The sequence below is a fragment of the Dipodomys ordii genome, unplaced genomic scaffold (assembly GCF_000151885.1).
Source record: "Dipodomys ordii isolate 6190 unplaced genomic scaffold, Dord_2.0 Scaffold146, whole genome shotgun sequence".
Classification (NCBI taxonomy): domain Eukaryota; kingdom Metazoa; phylum Chordata; class Mammalia; order Rodentia; family Heteromyidae; genus Dipodomys; species Dipodomys ordii.
The window spans coordinates 3,181,495-3,203,261 of NW_012267362.1; the positions used below are offsets into that span (position 1 = coordinate 3,181,495).

The following is a 21,767-nucleotide window of genomic DNA, read 5'->3' on the forward strand; positions in this document are numbered from 1 at the left end:
ATTGCCCTTCTTTTTCTACTTTTTGTCTCTGTCTCTTTATTCAGTCATAGGAAGGTACAAGCTATGATATAATGTCATAACTAATAAAATGCCTCTCACATTTAGATTAATTTCATACAGAATATGATACAAAGTCAAATTGAAAAGTGTTTTAAATGATTTTCATTTATTACCTTGGATAATTAAACATTAATAAGACAATATTTTTTATCACATACAGCAGTTGACAGTTCATAGGAATTTGTGTGTGTGTGTATGTGTGTGTGTGTGTGTGTGTGCTGGTACTAGGGTTTGGACTCATGTCCTCACACTCTTGCTCTGGGTTTTTCTCTCAAGGCTGGGGCTCTACTCCCTGAACCATACTTCAACTTTCACCATTTTGACAATTAATTGGCAATAAGAAGCTCATGGACTTTTCTTTTTTCTTTTTTGTAAAGATACTATACAGAGGGTTACAGTTACATGAGTAAGGTAACGAGTACACTTCCTATTGAGCATTGTTACCACCTCCATTGTTTTCCCCCTACCATCCCTTCCCTCCCTACCTTCCCTGAGGTTCTTTTTTTTTTTTAATTGTGATTAAGTGATTACATAATTTCCCAAATTTCACAGTATTGTGGAATATTGATGCTCATTTAAAGTCACAAGTTCCTTCTAACTTTCCCGGAGCAAATTGTCTATCACAGTCTATAACATATAACGGTGTACACATGTTATACACCATACATGTGATCAGCAGCATGGGGATATTTAGTAGTGGTTCGACCAGATGAGTGGGAGTTCTTTGTTTCTTAAGTCCTGTTAGTTTTTTTTTTTTTGGTCGGCCATGGGGCTTGAACTCTGGGCCTGGGCGCTGTCCCTCAGCTCTTCAGCTCAAGGCGAGCGCTCTACCACTTGAGCTACAGCGCCACTTCCAGTCCTGTTAGTTTTGTCGTATCACCTAACATTTTGGATTTAGCATCCACTTATCAGGGAGACCATGTACCGTTTGTCTCTTTGCTCTTGGCTTACCTCGCTCAACATGATTCCTTCTAGCTCCATCCATTTCCCTGCAAATGCCATTATTTTGTCATTTCTAATGGCTGCATAATATTCCATTGTGTATAGATACCACAAGTTTTGGATCCATTCATCTGTGGTGGGGTATCTGGGTTGTCATGGACTTTTCTATATGTTGACATATTATAGGGATAAATTCCACAGTTCCACAGTAATACAATTTAATAATTGTATTATTGCATAACAATACTATAGGTATGTCATATAAACAGTATATATAATTGTGTATTGGTAAGAGTAGAAATTTTCCCATTTTCTTAAAAATGTTTCCCAATCTGCTTTTCAAGTGTATTTTCTTGAGGTAATGTGGAATTTGGATATATGACACACAAAGATGCATATTGTATCTGCTAAGCACTTTGAGTGACATTGAAAAGGACCGTTCATTGATTGGGCTGTCAGTCAAATGATGCACACTGCATTGTGCTGAAACACATCAGAAATCGCATCACAGATGTCACCGTGGAAGTTTAAACTGAGTAAGAGACCATTACAAAATAGGCCAGCTTGAATGCCTGAAACTTTAGAACTGCTTCAAGACAGAGATCCGGGTGTGAAAGAAATGAAAGCATTGTGAACTAAAAGAAAAGGAAATTAATCTCTCTGATCACAAATACCTCAATTTCAAATTCAAAAGTTAAGGATAGACAGCATGTGCATGTCCTGGAAAATGTACACTCGGTCAAATTGGTTCTTAAGATCCAGGCATCCTCTTTCCAGCTGGAGATAACTTCGGTTCCCTGTGCAGAAGGATCGAGACCAAAGGAGGTTCTTCTGGAAATGAAAATCTGGGAAGGAGGTGGCAAGTGGTTGCACAGATAATGAGTGACAGTCACAGCTGAGACAAGATGAAAGCCTGCACAGGGGCGCTGCTTCACATCTCTGTAAGACATTTCAGTTGAGCTATCACCTGCAGAACCTTCTTGAGCAGTAATGAGGCTGCTCCACAGTATTAGAGTTAATATGCCACTTAAAAAAAGTGCTTCAGGGCCAAAGATGACTGCCAGCTTTCTAGACTTTGAAAGTAGCAAAAGTAACTCCCATCAGAAAAGGCCAAGCAAAGAGGATGAAAGGGATGGCCACTGGAAAGGGCTGATCGCTTCAGCGTTGTGTCACCTTGGATTAGCTCAGGGAAGTTCTTCGGCAGTGAAGATTGGATGCAAAAAGTCAGTAGCACCACTGTGACCTAGACTGGAGACATGGATCCTTGAGTTCCTACCTGCATGTACAGCTGTAAGAATAAAAGCAGCAGAGACCCCAATTCAAACCATTTGCACTGGAGAGCATTAAAAGGGTCTGCATTGGAGATCTGGAAAGAGAGTGAGAATCACTGGTCTCAGGGATCAAATAAGCTCCATTTAACTGGGCATAAGTGAGGTCTCAGAAATGCCCCTACTAGAGATATTTGTAGAGCATCTTTTGTAGAGAAGTGGATTCAAGGGAGGTGATTAAATGGCAAAAAGTGTGGAGGGAAAAATGATTAATGGCAACACTGCTGTGAAACTAAAATGAAAATGTAAGCACAAAAATAATTAAAAGAAGGAAGTAAGGAAGGAAGGAAGGAAAAGAAGGAAGGAAGGACAAACAAGAAGCTATGAAAACCCTCAGTACCAGTAAAGTCTTTGTGTTCCGTTTAGCAGATAACTAGGAAGATTGATGAAGAGGCCACTGAACCAATATGCTATTCTTTCTTTTTCTTTTTCTGTTCATTTAATGAGCAAATTTATGCTGGCTTGTATAAGCTTGCACGTGAGTAAATCTATCCCTTGGAGCTAAGCTGGGAAATACCATGCCACGTGGACATTTAGTCCGGCGTGCCTCATAACCAGTCCCTTTGGAAGCCAAGGGAAAGTTAGGATGTGTAGGGCTTCTTGACATCAGCTTTACAACCTTTAGGAGATAGCATTTATCATGACAACATCGAATCAACCGTTTCCACTGCATACTAAGGGGCGGTATCTCTATTTGACTTACTTTCTACAAATAGTTCCGTATCCCATGATCATTAGTTGAACGTTCTCTCCTTCTTCTACTTGGGAATGACAGTAGTGTCTTGGGATAAAATTTTATCTGGAAAGAGTATAAACTCCACGCCAAGTCTGAAGCTGATTTTAAAATTAGCCAAGTTTCTGCAAAAGAACATTGGCCTCAGGTACTTGGGACCAAACCTTGTTCCTCTTGGGTTTCAATAGCTTGGTTAATCAGAATCTTTGTTTTTCTTAGTCATTAAATGCAAATCCTAAATGAATTTCTGATTCCAGATTACAAGGAATTAGTTTTGTTCTCATTTCCATGTGTGCCACAAAACCCATGTCCAAATGCCCCCTGTAAGCCGGCTCCATCACCTGTTTCCTTGGTAATTGCACTGACTGGCTGGGCACTCATTATTTTTCAGAGACTTGAATTGTTGACACTATAGTGTCAGCATGAGATAAGGAGAGCTGAGTGATTTCTTTTGTTTAGAGTCCTCCTATTTCCTTGTTGTACCTGAAGGTCAATGACTATTGAAGCAGGGGGTGGATTAGCCTGAAATACTGAAAGCATAAAGCTATAAATTGGAAAGAAACCATGGTGGTCCTACTTAATTCTATTCAGAAACAAGTTAGGAAGACTTACCCTTGTTAATACTGGAGGGAAAAAAATGGAACTAAAATACTTCTCCTGCTTAGTGAAGTGTTAAAGAATATTTGGCAGTTTAATAAGCTGCATAACCCTATGCCTTGGGAAAGACATTTTTAGGTGTATAACAAATCTGGGGGAGGCCCAAGCACCAGTGGGCCTGTCATCCTGGCTGAGGAGGCTAAGATGTGAGGATTGCAGTTAGAAGCAAACCTGGACAGTATGGACGATTCTTATCTCTAATTAGCCACCAAAAACTAGAAGCAGACCTGTAGCTCAAATGGGAGAATACCAACCTTGAGCAAAAATGTTAACAGACCATGCCCACGCCCTATGTTCAAACCCCAGAACTGACATAAAGAAAACAATTGGGGATGTCAAACCCCAGGACTGACACAAAGGAAAAACAGTGGGGGTGGGGGAATGGATATTAAAGGATCATCAAATCCCCTTTTCACTGTAATAATTCTGTTGTTTCCAGACAACTTCACAAGATAATTATAATTCATAACAAAATTCACAAAGTTTGTATTAACTCTAATATAATCCAGCTAAAATTCAAAGCTGTTATTGGCCTCTAATTCCTTTCAGGTTTATTTTCATATTGCCAAAAAAATAATACATTTTACTTAATTTAAATGTCAAAAATGAAAAGAACAACTCTTAGGTAGCATTTGTATCAGCAACACAATGTATTTACATACATAGTTCTTCTATCATCCCTAATTTATTTTTGCTTTGTCTTAAACAAAAAACATTAATGGTAACAAATACAGGGTAGAATTTAACTCCTAACCAAATCTTTGCAGCTATGTTAAAATTGCCATAACAAAATGCCATATTCTGATGTTTAAAGCCATTTGTTCCATACAAACTTTTTTCTGGCATTTTGTTTCTTTTTCTCTTTGTTTTAAACATTTCTTCGTTTCATCTAGGAATCTTATAACCTAGGTCCAAGGAAGGAATCAAGGAAGATATGTTTTTAAAGGATGTTATAATATGTATAGTAAGCAGATTAAGTCTTAAGGCCAAGAAATTCTTAGCAAATCATAGACACTTAGTAAGCAAATAATACTTTTCTTTGCCTCCTTTTTTTTTTTTTTTTGTCAGTAGTGGAGCTTGAACTCTGGGCCTGAGCGCTTTCCCTCAGCTCTTCAGTTCAAGGCTAGCACTCTACCACTTGAGCTACAGCACCACTTCCGGTTTTCTGGTGGTTTCTTGGAGATAAGAGTTTCATGGACTTTCTTGCCTGTGCTGGCTTTGAACTGTTATCCCCAGATCTCAGCCTCCTGAGTAGCTAGGATTATAGGCATGAGCCACCAGCGCCCAGCTGCCTCCTTTTTTAAAAAATATGTTTATATTTGAGAGTTACTATGTGCTGCTCAATTGGTATAGTGAAAATCATTGCTTTTGGAGACAGACCCCACTAGTGGGACTTCATGTAGTCAGTCACTCAGCCTCACTGAGATCCAAATGTTAGTGGGGATGAGACCAAGCCCATGAGGTTCTTGAACTGAGATTGTAAAAACCAATGGAAGGGCTGATTACTGTGGATTATGGTGGCTGCCTCGATTACTCATATGCATTGGACACTGTCTATGCTGTTCTTTTGTGTATGTATGTGTGTGCCTGTTCTGGGGTTTGGAGTCAGGGCCTTGCCTAGTTGCTTGGCTTTTTCTGCTAAAGACTGATCTCTAACCACTTAAACCATACCTCTACTTTAGGCTTTTTTTTTCCCTAGTTAATTGAAGGTAAGAGCGTTTCAGAGTTCTCTGTCCCAGCTGACTCTGAATCTTGATCCTCAGATCTCAATCTCCTGAGTAGCTAGGATTACAGGATAACAGGGGTGAACAACTTGTACCCCCTGTGTGTGTTCTTTATCACAGTCTGTGAGAGGGGTGGAAATTGAAGAAATCTCTATGTACTTTATCTGGGGATTTAGGCAAACCATCCTGTTTTGAGTCTATGAAGGTGAGTTGGGTTTTGTTGTTGTTGTTGGGTTTGTTTTTACTTTATCACCTCTGTGTCTGTCTTAGCCTAATATCCTTCCTTCATCCCTGTCTCTTGAAATTTTACCTAATCTTCAGTTTAAGCCAAGCTTGTCTCCCATCCAGAAATTGACTCTCCCCCCTCTCCCTTAAACACACCAAAGGAAGTCGTCTCTCATGCCTTTGGGCTTGCCTTCTAAAATGTTAGAACTTCTACAGAAGTTCTACAGAAACCTCTTCATACTGTTTGTGACCTTTGTCTCTCTCAGTACAAAGTAGTCCATAGTGTATCTGAATTTAGTTATAAATAATGAATCATGGATGATTCTCTTTTCCTTCTTTTGGGTGATTTTTTTTTTTGCCCCATTGATTTGCCTTAGGAATTTTGAACATAAACACTCAATGGAAGTCTTGAGTTGTTTGAGTGTGATTTCTTTTTTAAAGAAATGAGTTGCTTTTCCACTATCTATTTAAAAGGTGCCATAATAGAAAAACTGAATAATTAGGTGAAAAATGATTTTGCTTCTATTTTCATTTCGATCATTTATAAGAAACTTGATTAGTACTCCTGTATAAGAAGATCCATTTGCTCCTTATGAATTATTATTTAGTTTTAGTTGACATTACAGGGGTTCAGATTTCTGCAGAATTTGGAATAAATAGGTGAATAAAAATTTTCCTCAAATTTGAGTTTACAAGTAGATGGTAGGGCACTTATGACATTAAATTTGGAAGTATTGAAGCAAATTTGTTTATAAGCAAATCTTGGAAAGAACCCCATTCCTCATCCCTGTAAGTAGCAGGTGATAGGCAGAATGCTATCTTTTCTTCTTCTTCTTCTTCTTCTTCTTCTTCTTCTTCTTCTTCTTCTTCTTCTTCTTCTTCATCATCATCATCATCATCCCAACTGTGCTTTATCAACTTTTGTTTACCATGGAGAATCACATTCAGTGTCGTTTGGTATTCTGCCACATTGAACGAAAATGGAGGAAAATAGAAATTGCTATATATTAAGCAACCAGCTGTTCCTTTTATTTAAAATTTTTTGTTCAGAAAGCAAGTATTTCACACACAACAATAATAATTACTACTCTGAAATTGAGGCTTAGTATGGCTTCTTTTCATTTGCCACAATTGACTGAAAACTAATAAGATGTTCTGTATTGATGAAGAATATTAGAGAGTAACTCTCATGTTAGAAATGTCCCAAGTCCTAAGGACAACTGCCAGGTAGGTGTTATGTACAGCCAGAAAGTGAGAAGAGATGATCATTTACGTATACTCAAGTCTGGAAAGTTGAGCATTGAACCGATCATCCTTATTTCATATGTAATTATGCATTGAGAAGTTCATGCGTTGGAGCGCACAAGTATCTTTATCAAAAATTATCTTTGATTCTTTTTATTTTTCTAAAGGAACTTGTGGAGTACTACAAGCATCACTCTCTTAAAGAAGGTTTCAGAACCTTAGATACGACGCTACAGTTTCCATATAAGGAGCCAGAACAGGCAGCGGGACAGAGGGGTAATCGATCGGCCAACAGCTGTGAGTACTGTAATTGAGAAAACTTATTTTCTGTCACTTCAGGGTTGGAGGCAAAATAACATTTAACATCTTCATTTGAAACTTTGAAATGTAACCAATTAATATGCTAATGCACGGAGCCAGGACAGTTTTGTGGTGCTAAGCAGAATTAAAGGTTTATGAACAGGTTTATGAACGTGTCTATTTATAGGAATTTGTGCCAAACTTAAGAAATTATGTTTGCCTTTTCAGTATCTATCAGAAATGTAAAAGGTACCTTAATTCGCTAAATTTTACAGTGTGCAATGACTTTTATGTCAGCCAAACTCTTAAATTTGCATAATACTTTTTACATAGCATTTCACAAAGCTCTCCGGTTAGCTTAGAATCTCAAGCCCACTTATGATCTTATGTCAGTGAGGACTTTCAGAATTTGGGAAATGATTAACATTTTTCTCAGATGACTAGATTTCTAAAACTGTGTATTACTTCTTGTCAGAATGAGTACTCTGCCACAAGTAGAAAGAAAAACACAAATAAAAGTGCAGCATAATTCGAGTGTGGATCCCAGTCAAAACTTTTTTTCCCCTCTCACCATTGAACTGACAGCATTTTCCTGAAAGTAGATTCAGCATGTGAACCGACCACTGATGATAAAAACGTTGTGAAGAAAGTGTTGTTTCACCCCTTTGTCTTAAAAAAGAAAGAAAGAAAGAAAAAGAAAGAAAGAAAAGAAAGAAAGAAAGAAAGAAAAGAAAAGAAAGAAAGAAAGAAAGAAAAGCAAGCAAGCAGTGTGTTTGGGAGAGAAATGAAAATAATTTCATTATCTTTAGCCAAAGCGAAACTGGGAGACTTGGTGGCATTTGAAGAGAGAATTTGCATTAGTTTAATATAACTTTTACTTTCTTTTTTCTTTTTTCTCTAAAAGCAGATACTAAAGGAGAAACAGGTCATGCTCAGAGTTTCAATGACATCAGCAAAATTTCATGCACTTTAATACAAGTAAATATACAAGTGACTTGTCACATCATTTTATTTTTAAATTTGAAGAGCTCTATAGTCATTCTCCTCAGTGACCAATAAGATAAACCCAAGGCTGTACAAAGTAGTAAGAACAAACTTTATGTTGAATATTTGAGTTGCCTTAAAAATTTTATGTGTCTACTTTTTTTAGCCCATTATCACCCAGTTATCTAGGATTCTCATAGAGACTATGTTTTTTTCCCCCTCTCATTAAAAACAGAATATTTTCTGTAAAATGTAGTGATCGTACAAACTTCTTGAAGTATTGAAGACTCCTACTTACTACATGAAGTGTAGAAATTTTGTCTTTTTTTTCTTTACCTTATTAGCAACAGGACATAATACAAGTTGCCAAGTAGCCATTTATGCCCACAAGTTTTTTCTTGAGTTGTACACTTAGTTCTTGAGAACCCAGAGTGGAGAAGAGGGAAATACGAAAGTCAGATGTAAAAAGATTAGGTAGGAAGGTCATTAACCTTCATTTCTTAAGTACCTGGATTACTCAGACAAGCATATCTTTACTGTTGAGGACATATAGGTCCTCAGAGAAGTGTGATATAGAAATGTACACTGTTACCTGATTTAATTTGTGTGTGTGTGTGTGTGTGTGTGTGTGTGTGTGTGTGTGTATGAATGAGTACTGGGACTTGAACTCATTAGCCTTTTCTTTCAAGGCTGGAGTAAGCCATAGCTCCACTTCCATCTTTCTGTTGGTTCATTGGAGATAAGAATCTCTTAGACTTTCCTGCCCAAGCTGGCTTCAAACCACTGATTCTCTAATCTTAGCTTCCTGAGTAGCTAGGAATACAGGCTTGAGCCACTTAAAATTTTATCTCTAGTATTTTATGAATTATTTATTGTTTAAATTTGTTAGGAACTAAGAAGATAATTATAATGCCCTTTTGGAAAAGAATATAGCTAATAAACTCATTTAATATATTTTGGATGGCCACGGGTAAATTTTTCAATAGCTATGAGTTCTAGAAACTTGACTGAAATCACTATCATATATGTAACATGTACAATAGATAGAGATAAAATGACAATTCCTAGATCAGTTAAGGCACTATTCCCTAGTATATGGCAGGATGATAAGATCGATCTGCCTTTACGGAACTTATATTTTAGTTGGACAATTCAGGCAACTCAGGGTTGATATGAGTGGAAGTCTCACCCACAAAGAGAATGTGAAAGAGGTGAAGGACGATTTATATTCAGTCAACAATAATTTCACAGGAATGAACTCTCCAAGATTATGTATTCATTCACATGAAGCTAAATTGTGATCTTAAATTGAATTTAGGATTCTGTCTAAATATTGTGGTTACTTTATGCTAACTTTCTTGTAAAACAGGAAGAGCACTAAGATGGTCTTGAGAGTTAAATGAGGTACTGTATAGAAAGCACTCAGCATAGTGTCTGTGCACTATAAACACTCAAATGAAAGCTACTAGATCCCCTCGTGTCCCTTCTTCTTACTAACTCTTCTAACATGATGCACATACTGTACATTCTTTTTTTTTGGGGGGGGGGTTCTGGTCGTGGGGCCTGAACTCTGGGCCTGGGCGCTGTCCCTCAGCTCTTCAGCTCAAGGCTAGCACTCTACCACTTGAGCCATAGCGCCACTTCTGGCTTTTTTCTTTTTGCTTATGTGGTGCTGAGGAACCGAACCCAGGGTCTCAGGCATGCAAGGGAAGCGCTCTACCACTGAGCCACCTTCCCAGCCCCACACTGTACATTCTAAGGCCTAGTCACAGCTTGTGGTAATGTTCATCTTTGCTTTTATAAGTTTTAAAAATAGGCCTTACTTACTTTATATCAAATCTATTCTTTTTCTTGGAAGATCTGAAGTTTGAACCCATGCCATTGAACCATGCCTCCAACCCTTTTTTCACTGCCAATTTTTGAGATAGATTGTTAATATCATTATTTTTGAGGCAGGTCTCCCTACCTAAGCATACATCTAGCCTACAGTCCATCTATTGTAGATTTACTTCCCAATGTAGCTAGGATGACAGGTGCATGCATGCCTCCACTTATTGAAATGGAATCTCATAGACAATTCTGCCCAGGCTGACCTGGAACCTGACCAGCATCCTCTTTATCTCAGTTTCCCACCTAGCTAGGATAACAGAAACACCTCTCACACCCAGCTATCGGTTTAGAAGGAACCTCAAATGTGAGCAAACCCTTTGTGGCAAAAGTGGGAACAGTATATATTCAGTATAGAAAGATTATGTGTCATATCTTTATGTGCCTTACCTCTGAATCATAGCTTTTGATAGCCTCCTAAATACCATCTAAACATAACTTTCACCAAGGAGGGTGTCATGATGGGAGGCAGGTTTGGACAAAGCACTGAAATCTCATTACTTCTCTAAAGCCATAAAAAAAATGCAGAGCAAGTAAGGTAAAGCCCAAAATATCCTGGGTTCTGCATAGAGGTTGAGAATAGAACTCCACTCTAGAAATGGCTGCCTGTTACTTTTTATTTTCCCCTGGTACTAAGGCTTGGATTCAGGGATCTCACACAGCACTTTTTAAAAATCACAACTGTGACCTTATCACTTTAGCCCGCCCTCCACTTCTGCTTTTTTTTTTAAAACTTATTATTTGGAGATAAGAGTCTCTTGGATTTGTCTGCATAGGCTGGCTTCCAAACCCTGATCCTCAAATCTCAGCCTCCTGAGTAACTAGAATATTATAGGATATGTGCCCCAGGTGCTCAGCCTTATTTTTAAATCACATAGTCATCTTGAAAAAGAAACATCAGCACTCAGAGGCTGCTTAATTCTGGATCTGTCTAGGTTAACAGTTCTAACAGTTAACAGGTTATTTTAATCAGTAAAATTATGGTTATGAAAGAACTACTTAATGTAAGTGCAAAATAATGTAGAAAATAGTATTAGAATTAAACAAGTACAGAGTGTTGAGCAAGGAGGATAGAATTTCTAGGTTAGGAGTCTATTGTCAGCTTTCTCTGGACCATCCCCAGGCGATTGGATTTTTTTTTCTTTGCCTTTGGAATGACTGTTTCCAAAAACAAAGACAGATAGACATACTGGAAGGCAAGGAGAGAAGAGGAGAGGAGAGAGGACAAAAGGAGGATTTATGGGTAGCAACACGCTGTTTTACTTCCCATTAGCTACAATGGCTTGGTGGAAGGTATTCTGTGGGGTTTTTTTTACCAGAACCTGTAAGATTCTGGTAATTGTGTTAGAATCTCATTGTTTTCCAAAGTGGTTCTAGAAACTCTGCTTTTGAGTGTTTCAGGTGAACCTGTAGGGCTTTAGATATTTGAAGAACACTCAATTGACTTTTGCCTTCTTTGCTTTCTAGTGAGCACCTGATTATTCTCAGGTCTGCCTCTGCATAGCTGTATGACCAAACACAAGTCACTTGGCTGGTTTGGGCTTCAGTTACTTAGCTTGAGGAATGAGATTACAGATTTTATTATCTTCTTTGAAAAATACCAGCCCAGGTTTCTCTTTGCATGCATGAGAAAAGGAAGCAAAATACAATGCCAGCAGACCATTACGTTAGCAATAGTTGCATGATTAACTACCGTGTGACTGATACAAACAGACATTAAACATTTGTGAAAGCTTAAATTCATGAAAATAAATTGGACCACAGAATAGAGTTGCATAATTTTCAGAAATTTGGCTGTCATGATATTCCTATTACATAGCAAACTATCTTCCATAGAACTTACTAATCATAAAAAGGAAAATAGCAGCACCTTAGCCAAATGCCCAAAGTTAATAGCAGTAATGACACAAGTAGATACCAGGTATGTCCTACCAGATCACCTTGCAAAGGACAGAACCCCACTCCGGGGTTACTCCTGCTTCTCCAATGCACAATCTACATGTAATCATCAGGAGTCATCAAGCAAATGGAAATTGAATGCTATCCTGCAAATAATCAACCCGCATTCTTTTAAAATGTCAAGGTTATTCAGACAGAGGAAGTGTTTCCCATTGAAGGGCACCAAAAAGACAGAACAAATAGCACTTTGGGCCAATGCAGATTTCTAGGCACACCTGCAGGAACATCTGTCTGAAAATACATGCTGACATATCTAAATAGTAAGACTAAGAGAAGCGAAGGATCTTGTCTGATATCCAACAATGTGTTAGTTCACAGGCAATGCTATTTTTCAAATCTGTCTTTCATACATTCAATCAGAGTTTCCAATGGAATATTCCACAATGTATAGCCTTGCCAGAACTATGCTGGGACATTTCCTTTGTCAAAACAAGAAACAAATAAGAAACCCTGCTGGGAGGGCATATTCCCTGACAGAGAAGTGATAGTTTACCTAGGGTTTTCTTGGTGTGTTTCATCCCACAGCACTGTATCACAGTGTCTAAGGTTTCTGTTAGGAGCCTTCTGAGCATCAGTCGGTGTGCAGTATGGAAGCATCAGTTAGGTGTGAAGTATGAAGTGTGAGATGGCTCAGCTCCTGCAATCACTATGGCTGCTTCTACCGCCATCTCCACAGATCTCACACCATGGTCCAGTGTGAACTGCTACACGAAACTCCCTGGGCCATTCTTAATGTGTTCATAAAACCCTTCTTCATTCTCCTTTCCCCTGGTGCTTTGGTTTCCTACTCCTGTTTCCTGCCTTTGGCTTTGCCTTCCTGATATATACATCATTGGGTGGACTAAGTTAGTTATAGCGTTGCTGACAGTTTTACATTCTTTTCCGTCAACATGTCTGTGATGTCCTTAGAATATTTTGCTCTCAGCACCTGATCAGCCAGGCTGGGTACATCATTATGCTGGCCTTCCCCCCTTTTTTTATTGACTGACATCAAGAGCTTTACGGGCTACTGTAAGGCATTTTTATCTCGAGTCTTATGGCTTTTAAAATTAGTAACCACTCTCCAGGATCCCTTCAGAATATGACTTATAAGTTCTACAGAGTCAGGTAACCATATTCAAAGCTATGGTTTTAATATTTCATAGCTCAAAAAAGTAGCACTTAGGTTCTTCATATTTCTTGTCATTCTTACTGACCATTCTCAGAAACTGTATTTCAAATTAAAAACTAATCTTCATGCAGTTCATATGTATAATGTACCCTAGTTGACCAAAGTGTCCTGTCATGGTATCCTTGGAGCAAGAACTTATATTTCTAGGCTGCTTTGCCTGGAAAACACATTTACGTTGATCTGAATTGAAGAATTCTCATTTTTCTTCCTGAGAACTCAAACCAGACTTCTAGTCTATGGGTCAGCCCAGGGCTCTCTTTTTCCCTGCCCTGATGTATTCCACTAATAGACAACTACTTCCTTTACTGCATTCTAAATCTGCATAGAGTATAAATTCTTTACCCTGAAAATCTCTTCTATCCTGTTGGCATTGAGTAATTGACTTTGGACTCAGCTAGAGCTGTTTTTTTTCCATATTTTTATTCAATGTGGTCTCTGTTTAATATTTATCTACTTACAGCAAGTGTTAACCATCACTGAGTGTTACAAAGTATAGCCTAATTTCTCATCAATAGGTAGGGATTCCTAGGAATCCTGCTGTCTAGATGCCTCAACCTCTCTGGTTTTGGCAAAGGGTTTTAAAGAAGTTCCTTTTATAACATTTCTGAAAGGTCATCAGCAGTCTTTGAGCACGGAGCTGGCTTTTGTGTCTAACTACCATACAAAAGTTATGTTTAGTAACACTAGGGAAGCAAGGGAAGAAATAGCTAGCACAAAAGAAAGCAGATATGACATGCATGTTATCACTGAAACAAAGACCTAGCAGGGGATGAATAAGTTCTAGGAAGCAGGGGAAGCCAGATCCCTCAAAATCCTAAAAGACTTAGCTTTTTCTTTGGAAGAAATGGAAACTGTGATTGAGGGATTTCACCAAAGGAGAGACATGGTCTTATTTTAAGATTTAATGGGTTTTTTTTTCTGACTTCTCTGTTGAAAAAAAAAAAAGAGCACAGGAATAGAGAACAAGTTAGACACAAGAAGGCAAGTTAGGAGGCTCGGTCATCAATGGAGATGGTAGTGGCTTGAAGCAACTTGTACCCATAGGGTTGATGGACTTTGAAGATGACACGGCGAGATATTGTGACTTCTCAGATGTGAGGAAAGTAGTAAGACAAGACACAGAGGTGAGTCTAAGGCTTTGAATCTGAACAACTAGAAGATCAGAGGGCTTTGTTTTGTTCTTAGAGCTGCAGTGGAGCCTGTCACATCATGAATAAAATCCAAAATGAATTATTTTTTACATCACTATATAATTTCTGTATAATTTCTTTGACTTCCCTTTCACTGATTTGAAAGCTCTCTGAAGTTCTATTTCTTATGTCTCCTTTAGTATCTTAGTACAGTCCCTGCTACCTTGGTTATTTAATAAATGTCTGCCAGTTATTTTTAAAGACTATAGATTTGGAATCAGGTTCACATTTTGACAAACTATATGACTATAAATAATCTGAAATCCCAAGGCAATATCAAAAGATCTAATTTTCCATTCCAGTAGAAAAGACATTACACTTGCTTTGTTTTCTTGCTAATGACTTTATCTGTTTGTGCAGTGCAGTGTTGAATACCAAGCAGCTACTTATTTTTTTTCTAGCAATCCAAGACATAACTTTTCCTTGTTATACCTTTAAATTTCTTGTTCATGGAAATTTGTCCACTTGCAAGATGTTAACACTCAATTAAATGAAACTAATCGGAACCGCAGCTAGTTTTTTTTTCATTGATAATGTATAAAATATACAACAACCACTAAGCAAGATTTTAGTTGGTTTTATTTGAGAGGCAGAGGAGCAAATATTTGATACTAAGTCTGTGAATATTGTTGGGAATCTAAAAGGAAGACAGGGTAAGGATCACAAATTTAAATTAAACATTCATTAAATTCTCAGCATGCTCTCTGCTGTTAGGCCATTTGTAGACAATCTTGGCAAAAAAACCTCGTGGTCTTTCCATTTCCTTAAGAATGAGGCAATGCCCTTTTTTCTGGTGGAAGCATAGAATTCCATTGTGTATTCTTGAGCCGTTCATCTACTGAGGGGCATCTGGGTTGGTTCCATATCTTAGCTATGGTAAATAATGCTGCAATAAACATAGTTATGCTGCTAGCTTTATTGTGGCCTTGTTTGTGATCATTTGGGTAAATGCCCAAAAGTGGGATTGCTGGGTCATAGGGGAGCTCTATGTGGAGTCTTTTGAGGAACCTCCATACTGCTTTCCAAAGTGGTTGAACAAGTTTACACTCCCACCAACCACCAACAGGGCAGTAGGGTTCCCTTTTGGCTACACCCCTGACAGCATCTGTTGTTATTAGATTTCTTGATTCTAGCCATTCTAAGTTGGATGAGATGGGATCTCAGTGTTGTTTTAATTTGCATTTCTTTTATGGCCAGAGATGTTGTGCATTTCTTCATGTATCTATTGTCCATTCTTATTTCTTCTTCATAGAAATCTCTCTTTAAATCTTTAGCTTCCTTAATTAAGTGAAGCAAGCCAGGCCCAAAGAAAAGTAGGTTGCATGGTTTTCCTCATTTGTAATAACTAGAATATATCTATCATATTCTTAACAGGAGACCTCAATTGCTAAGTGGATAGGACCATATATAATGAAGCATATCAACATGAATTCCAAGAATTGGAAATAAGAGGTTCTTACTATATTCTATCTGCAGTTTTTTTCTTTTTTTCCTCTCTCTGTTTTAGTTTTCTGTACCCTGTGTCTTGAATATAAGTTGATCAGATCCCTGGAAGGGAAAGGGAATCACTTAAGTAACAGGACAAAGGATGAACTAATGTAACAATGATACTCATTTGACATTATGTTGAAAATGAGCTATATAACTTGGAGGGGGGAAGGGAGGGGTAAGTGGGAGAAAATGAGGGAGGGGGTAACACTGTTCAAAAAGAAATATAAATATACTCATTACCTTATGTATATAACTGTAATCCCTCTGTTCATCACCTTTACAATAAAATAAGATAAGATAAATAAAATAAGAAGATGTCCTGGGGACTATTGATCAAAGCATCTCCAATTGGAGACTGAGTCTACAGGAAGATCTCTAAGCTAGTATTCAGAAGTAAATTCGTTTCCTATTGATAATACTGTTGATCCAATTGCCTGATAGTCTTGCTAACATTAATGATTGTGAACACATCTGCTGGTCACAACTGAAAGCTGGATACTAGACAATATTGAAAGTACCAGAGAATCATTAGCAAATGCTGAGGGTAAAGTTCTCTAATACACATAATGTTTAACGGTTAGTTCAAACATAGATTATGATTTTGATAACCAGTATTTTTAGGAAGAGTGTTAATTGAGCTTGATCTCTACTGGTACACACTTGAAAAGTTACTCCAAATTATTTTATTTAGTTATGAACATTACTAGACTGGTCAAGGTTGAATGTAATACTTTGAAACCGCTTTTATTCTCAGCCTGTTATTCTTTTATGTTTGTACTTAAAGAAAAAAAATACTTCTTCGTTTTGAGGCATTATCTCCCCAGTCAAGTCTCAACACTGAAGAATAACCACAGAGGACTTGACAGTCAGTCACGATGGCAATGCTGATACTCCCTAATTTATTTAACAGATAACTTTTGTTTCCATTAGAAAATATTGGTATTCACTTACCTTGGAAAAGTTGATAAATAATATTGGACTGTGCTCTTGATAGTTCTTACTTGAAAATAATAAAATGACTTCATTATGAGCCATTTGTTTGATAATACCTCATGAAAGTTAGCCTTGGAGACACAGGTGCCATCCACATGTAAAATAACCAGAACTTGCCTCATGGTCTCTCCGAGATTCTTCTCCATTTGGACTAATAAAGAACTGAAAATGTTTGAAGGAGGAGGAAAAATTGGGCCTTTCCTTAACTAAAGCATGAAGTTAACGAATGATTGCTTCACTGAAAAAGGCTTCGTATTGATTTAGTATTGTCTGCATGGGATATTGATATGAATGAGATATTGATCTCTGAGGAAGCTTCCGAAACACATAGTATACCAGCAGGGAGGCTACTGGACAAATACTAGGAGTGAATAAAGGTTCTGAGACATGATAAAGACCTCTATTCCTATTTGAATGTCAGAGCTACTGAGCTTTGATAATTCTGTTAAACAATGGAAGGTGTGCTGTGGTAAGAAGACCTTGATGAAGAAATCAGGCACTTGTGTAGACACAGGTGCATGTATTCTCAGTAGGAATATAGTATATCTTAAGCATTCTGGTACCTTATTCTGATCCTCCTTACATCTCAATTTAAATCCATACTTTCCTGGAGGAATGTATTATTTCTTTTACTCTTGTCTCTTTAGGGGACAGACATTCAAATATTGTTTTTCCAGCTTAAGGGAATTACAGACCCAAAGGCGGTTAAAATTGACATAGAGGAAGAGTGGCAACAATAAGTCAGGCTGCAGTGCATAGAAAAGAAGAAAGCATCACTACCAATCCTTCAAATGTTTGGCCAAGAGCTACACACTAGAAAGCAGGGGATACTGATTAACCTTTTACTCCTGAGAAAGTTCCTCAGGCATATAGAATATGCTGGGAGGCATACAGTATTTAATAGCTGCTCAGCATCTCACAAAAATTAGTTATTGTAGGAATATCACTGATAGATTATGGCTGTCAGGAAGCCCGGGGAATAGAACTTAAACATATATCACTTTTTTATTTTTTGCATTTTTGTCAGCCTTTGTTGGAATTCTTACTGAGCAGTTAAGTAAGCAAAAGATAAGCGAAAGCCATAGGAACAAGAGACATAAGGAACTTGTCAAGTTAAATACCCTGCCGAGATGCTCCCTGCTCATTCAGCAACTTCAGTTGCTTAGCACTGGGCCCAATCCTGTGGGAGATGTAGGAACTGGCCACTGCCTTCAAGAATACATGCATTCATTAAGCAGCAGAGCCTACAAGTGCCATGATGCAAGTGCCTAACGAAGAGCTAGACAAAGACCACACTACAGGGAACCACTGTTGTCTAAATTTGTCCAGAAGTCCATGGGAGGGGCCTGATCTGGGCTTTTAAGCCTAGGGGGGAGGTGATTTGGAGCCCATGACCAGAAGCATTCCAGACGTAAGCACAAGTTCAGGGTTAGAATTTTAGCTGAGGGCCTCAAGGGGAATAGGAAACTGGTCTAGGAAATTCTGGCAGAGTTGGTAGAGAGACAGGAGAAATCACATTAATAAGTTGTCAACAAATTCAGGTCAAGAGTTTACATTTTTGTAATTCAGTACATGAAATGATAGCATCTGTATGTAGGCTGCATAGCCAGGAGGGAGTATTTAGAATAGAAAGGAAGGTGAAATACCACCAGTTGGGGAGCTGTTGTCTGAAATTAGAAATGATGTAAGGAACCTGGATTGAGATGGTGGGGCTGCAAATTAGTGAAGAATTAACTTTATATTACATGAAGACATTCGACATAGAGAAGGAATGAATGTGAAGAGTCTGGAAATATACAGTAAACATTGTATGTGGTTCAAAAGTATTCAGAGTTTGGGGATATGGCTCAGTAGTAGAGCACTTGCTTAGCATCCTGGCATATGCAAGGCATTGGGTTCGATCCTTAGCACCATTGAAAGATAGGAGGGTTGGGCACTGGTGGCTCACACCTGTAATCCTAACTATTCAGGAGTCGGAGATCAGAGAATTACAGTTTGAAGCCAGCCCGGGTAGGAAAGTCTGTGGGACTCTTATCTCCAATAAACTCAAAAGAGCCAGAAGTAGGGCTGTGGCTCGAGTGGTAGAGTGCTAGCCTTGAGCAAAAGAAGCTCAGGGATAACACCCAGGTCCAGAATTCAGGCACCAGAACTGACCACCCCCCAAAATTTTTGTTTAACAAAACCAGCCAAATGCCTGGGGCTCATACCTATAATCCTAGCTACTCAGGAGGCTGAAATCAGAAGATCACAGTTCAAAGGCCACCTATGCAGGAAAGTCCTTGAGACTCTTACTTCCAATTAATCACCAAAAAAAAAAAAAAAAAGCCAGAAGTGGAGCTTTATCTCAAGCAGTAAAGTGCTAGCCTTGAGTTAAAAAAAACAAAACAAAAAACTCAGAGACAGCACCTAGGTTCTGAGCTCAAGCCAGAGGACCAGCACCAAAATAAATTCAAGAACAAAAAATGAGAGTTTGAGCTAGGTAGAAAGACTGTTAGGATCCATCATGACCATCCCAGAGGACCACACGGAGGCAGGCAGGCATGCACAGGAGAAAGATTATTATAACAAAGACAATAAGCTTTGCTCAAGAAAAGTTAAATTGTAGATACTATACGTCATAGACGAGTCATGAAAACACTGAAGTTACCAGGGGAGGAGGAAGGCATACCCAAGAGTCTCTTCTACTAATCCGGAAACAGAATTAGATTAGGAAAGCTGGCAGGAGGTCCGAAGCCCACCATGAAGACTAGCTGATAGTTAGTTGAAATTACACTTTTGATCAGATTTGAGAAGATTTAAATCCTTGCTACTTGACATAATGGTAAATAATTATCAGGCACTCTAGGTTTGACATAGGAATAGCACTCAGTGTGTTACTGAAACATAGATTTGAGCCCTTTGATGACACTTTACCTACATTATTTAGGAGAGTTAGATATTTTAAGATTATAAGCAGGTTATCTATCTAATTTATCTACCTATTGTTGAGGTTATTTAAGTAGTACTTAATTGTGTTTTCATTGATTTCTCATTTCTTCCTTGTAGAGATAACTTATCTCTTGTTATATTTTAGACTCTTGGCTTACATTATTTTTGGAGAAATATAATATTTTATTTGAATATGAATAAAATAGTACTTGTGAAAAAACCAACAAAGATAGTCACTTACCAAACAGTATAAGGAGAGATTACTGTTAGAGTAAGGGGTGGAATGAGGGCTTATTTAAGTTCTCATCCAGGTAGGATGTGAATTTAACACCAGATTTTCTGCCATTAAGGAATTGGGTGAATCCTGTTAATCTTTTTTTTTTTTTTTTTTTTTGGCTGGTCCTGGGCCTGAACTCTGGGCCTGGGCGCTGTCCCTCAGCTCTTCAGTTCAAGGCAAGAGCTCTACCACTTGAGCCACAGCGCCACTTCCAGCTTTTTCTGCTTATGTGGTGCTGAGAAATTGAACCCAGGGCCTCCTGCATGCAAGGCAAGCATTGTACCACTGAGCCACCTTCCCAACCTCTATCCTGTTAATTTTATTACAAGTGTGATCCTCTCTTCTCAGCAGTGGGTATATCATGATCTCTAGAAATAAAAATATGCATGAAGCCGGGCGCTGGTGGCTCACGCCTGTAATCCTAGCTACTCAGGAGGCTGAGATCTGAGGATCGCGGTTCAAAGCCAGCCCGGGCAGGAGAGACCGTGAGACTCCTATCTCCAATAAACCACCAGAAAACCGGAAGTGGTGCTGTAGCTCAAGTGGTAGAGCTCTCGCCTTGAGCTGAAGAGCTGAGGGACAGCGCCCAAGCCCCATGACCGACAAAAAAAAAAAATGTATGAATTCTACTGCAGAGAAGTAAACGAATTGGGCATATTAGAAAATTTGTTGGAATGACCTGTACCAATTCATTTTTGAAGCTTTTAAAATAAATTGCAGAACGTGTAAATGGAATAAAAACTGTCATCATCAACAAGGGCATATTTTAGGGTAGATGCAAGAAAGACACATGAGGCCCTTCATTAAAAGCATTTGCCAGGGGTGTTTCCATGGGTGTACTGAGCTCCAAAGTCCACAATCCCAAATACAACTGAACTCACAAACCTCTTAACGGTCTGCTTGGTGGGAGTCTGGTAATCGCCTAAGTAGATCAGCGATATTTTTAGGAAGCCCTAGAACTTCTTTGTGACAAGAGTTCTAGTACTTGGGTGAGTTCTGTGGCCCTCAAAGTCAAGCAGTTCATCATAAAGAGGCAGACTGTAGGAAGAGTATATAAACTCATTCCCAGTTTACTTAGCCCATTTTGACATCATCTTTGGTTGTAAAAAAAACTTGGTAGATTAGGTCTAGATACAAGTGACAGACTCCCAAAACAATACCGGTTTAAGTAGGATAGATGGCCAGTGTCTCTTTCCTATAAAAATATGGTAGTAATCAGCCCAGGCTGGTGGGAAGGGCAGGTGATCTCTGTCCCCAAAAAAGTTAGTAACTCAGGTTTGTTCAAACTTATGCTCTATCAGACTCAAAGGTGAGATTCTCCTTCTCATTGACCAGGATGGTAGCTTTCCCACAACAGAAAGCAAAATAGAATAAGAAGGTGGGTGGTATGTGCCTGCTCTTCTTCTGGAAGATCACAGAAGCTACTTAATTTCACTTTTGCTTTGATATGTTTGCTTCTTTCTCACTGGCCAGAACTTAGCTAGATAACTCTACCAAACTGCAAGGGATGCTGGGAACCATAGTCTTTCTGCTCTCTGAACACAGTTGAACTGCATGATATATTACAGGAAAGAAGGGGAGAATAAATATGGAGAAGAAAAGTTATAACCTGTACCTTCCTTTTCCATTCTCATGGCATCATGGTATCAGCAGGTACCCTGAGGAAGTACTTG

The 21,767-nt window shown here is 38.5% G+C and overlaps 1 protein-coding gene across 1 annotated transcript in view; it reads left to right on the plus strand.

Annotated features, from left to right (window-relative positions):
* The window catches only part of Vav3 (vav 3 guanine nucleotide exchange factor), a 354,621-nt gene that overhangs the window by 325,994 nt on the left and 6,860 nt on the right, over positions 1-21,767 (plus strand). Inside the window, exon 25 of the mRNA XM_013031889.1 lies at positions 7,082-7,211. Coding sequence (XP_012887343.1) covers positions 7,082-7,211 — 130 coding nt within the window. The remainder of the gene's footprint in view (positions 1-7,081; positions 7,212-21,767) is intronic.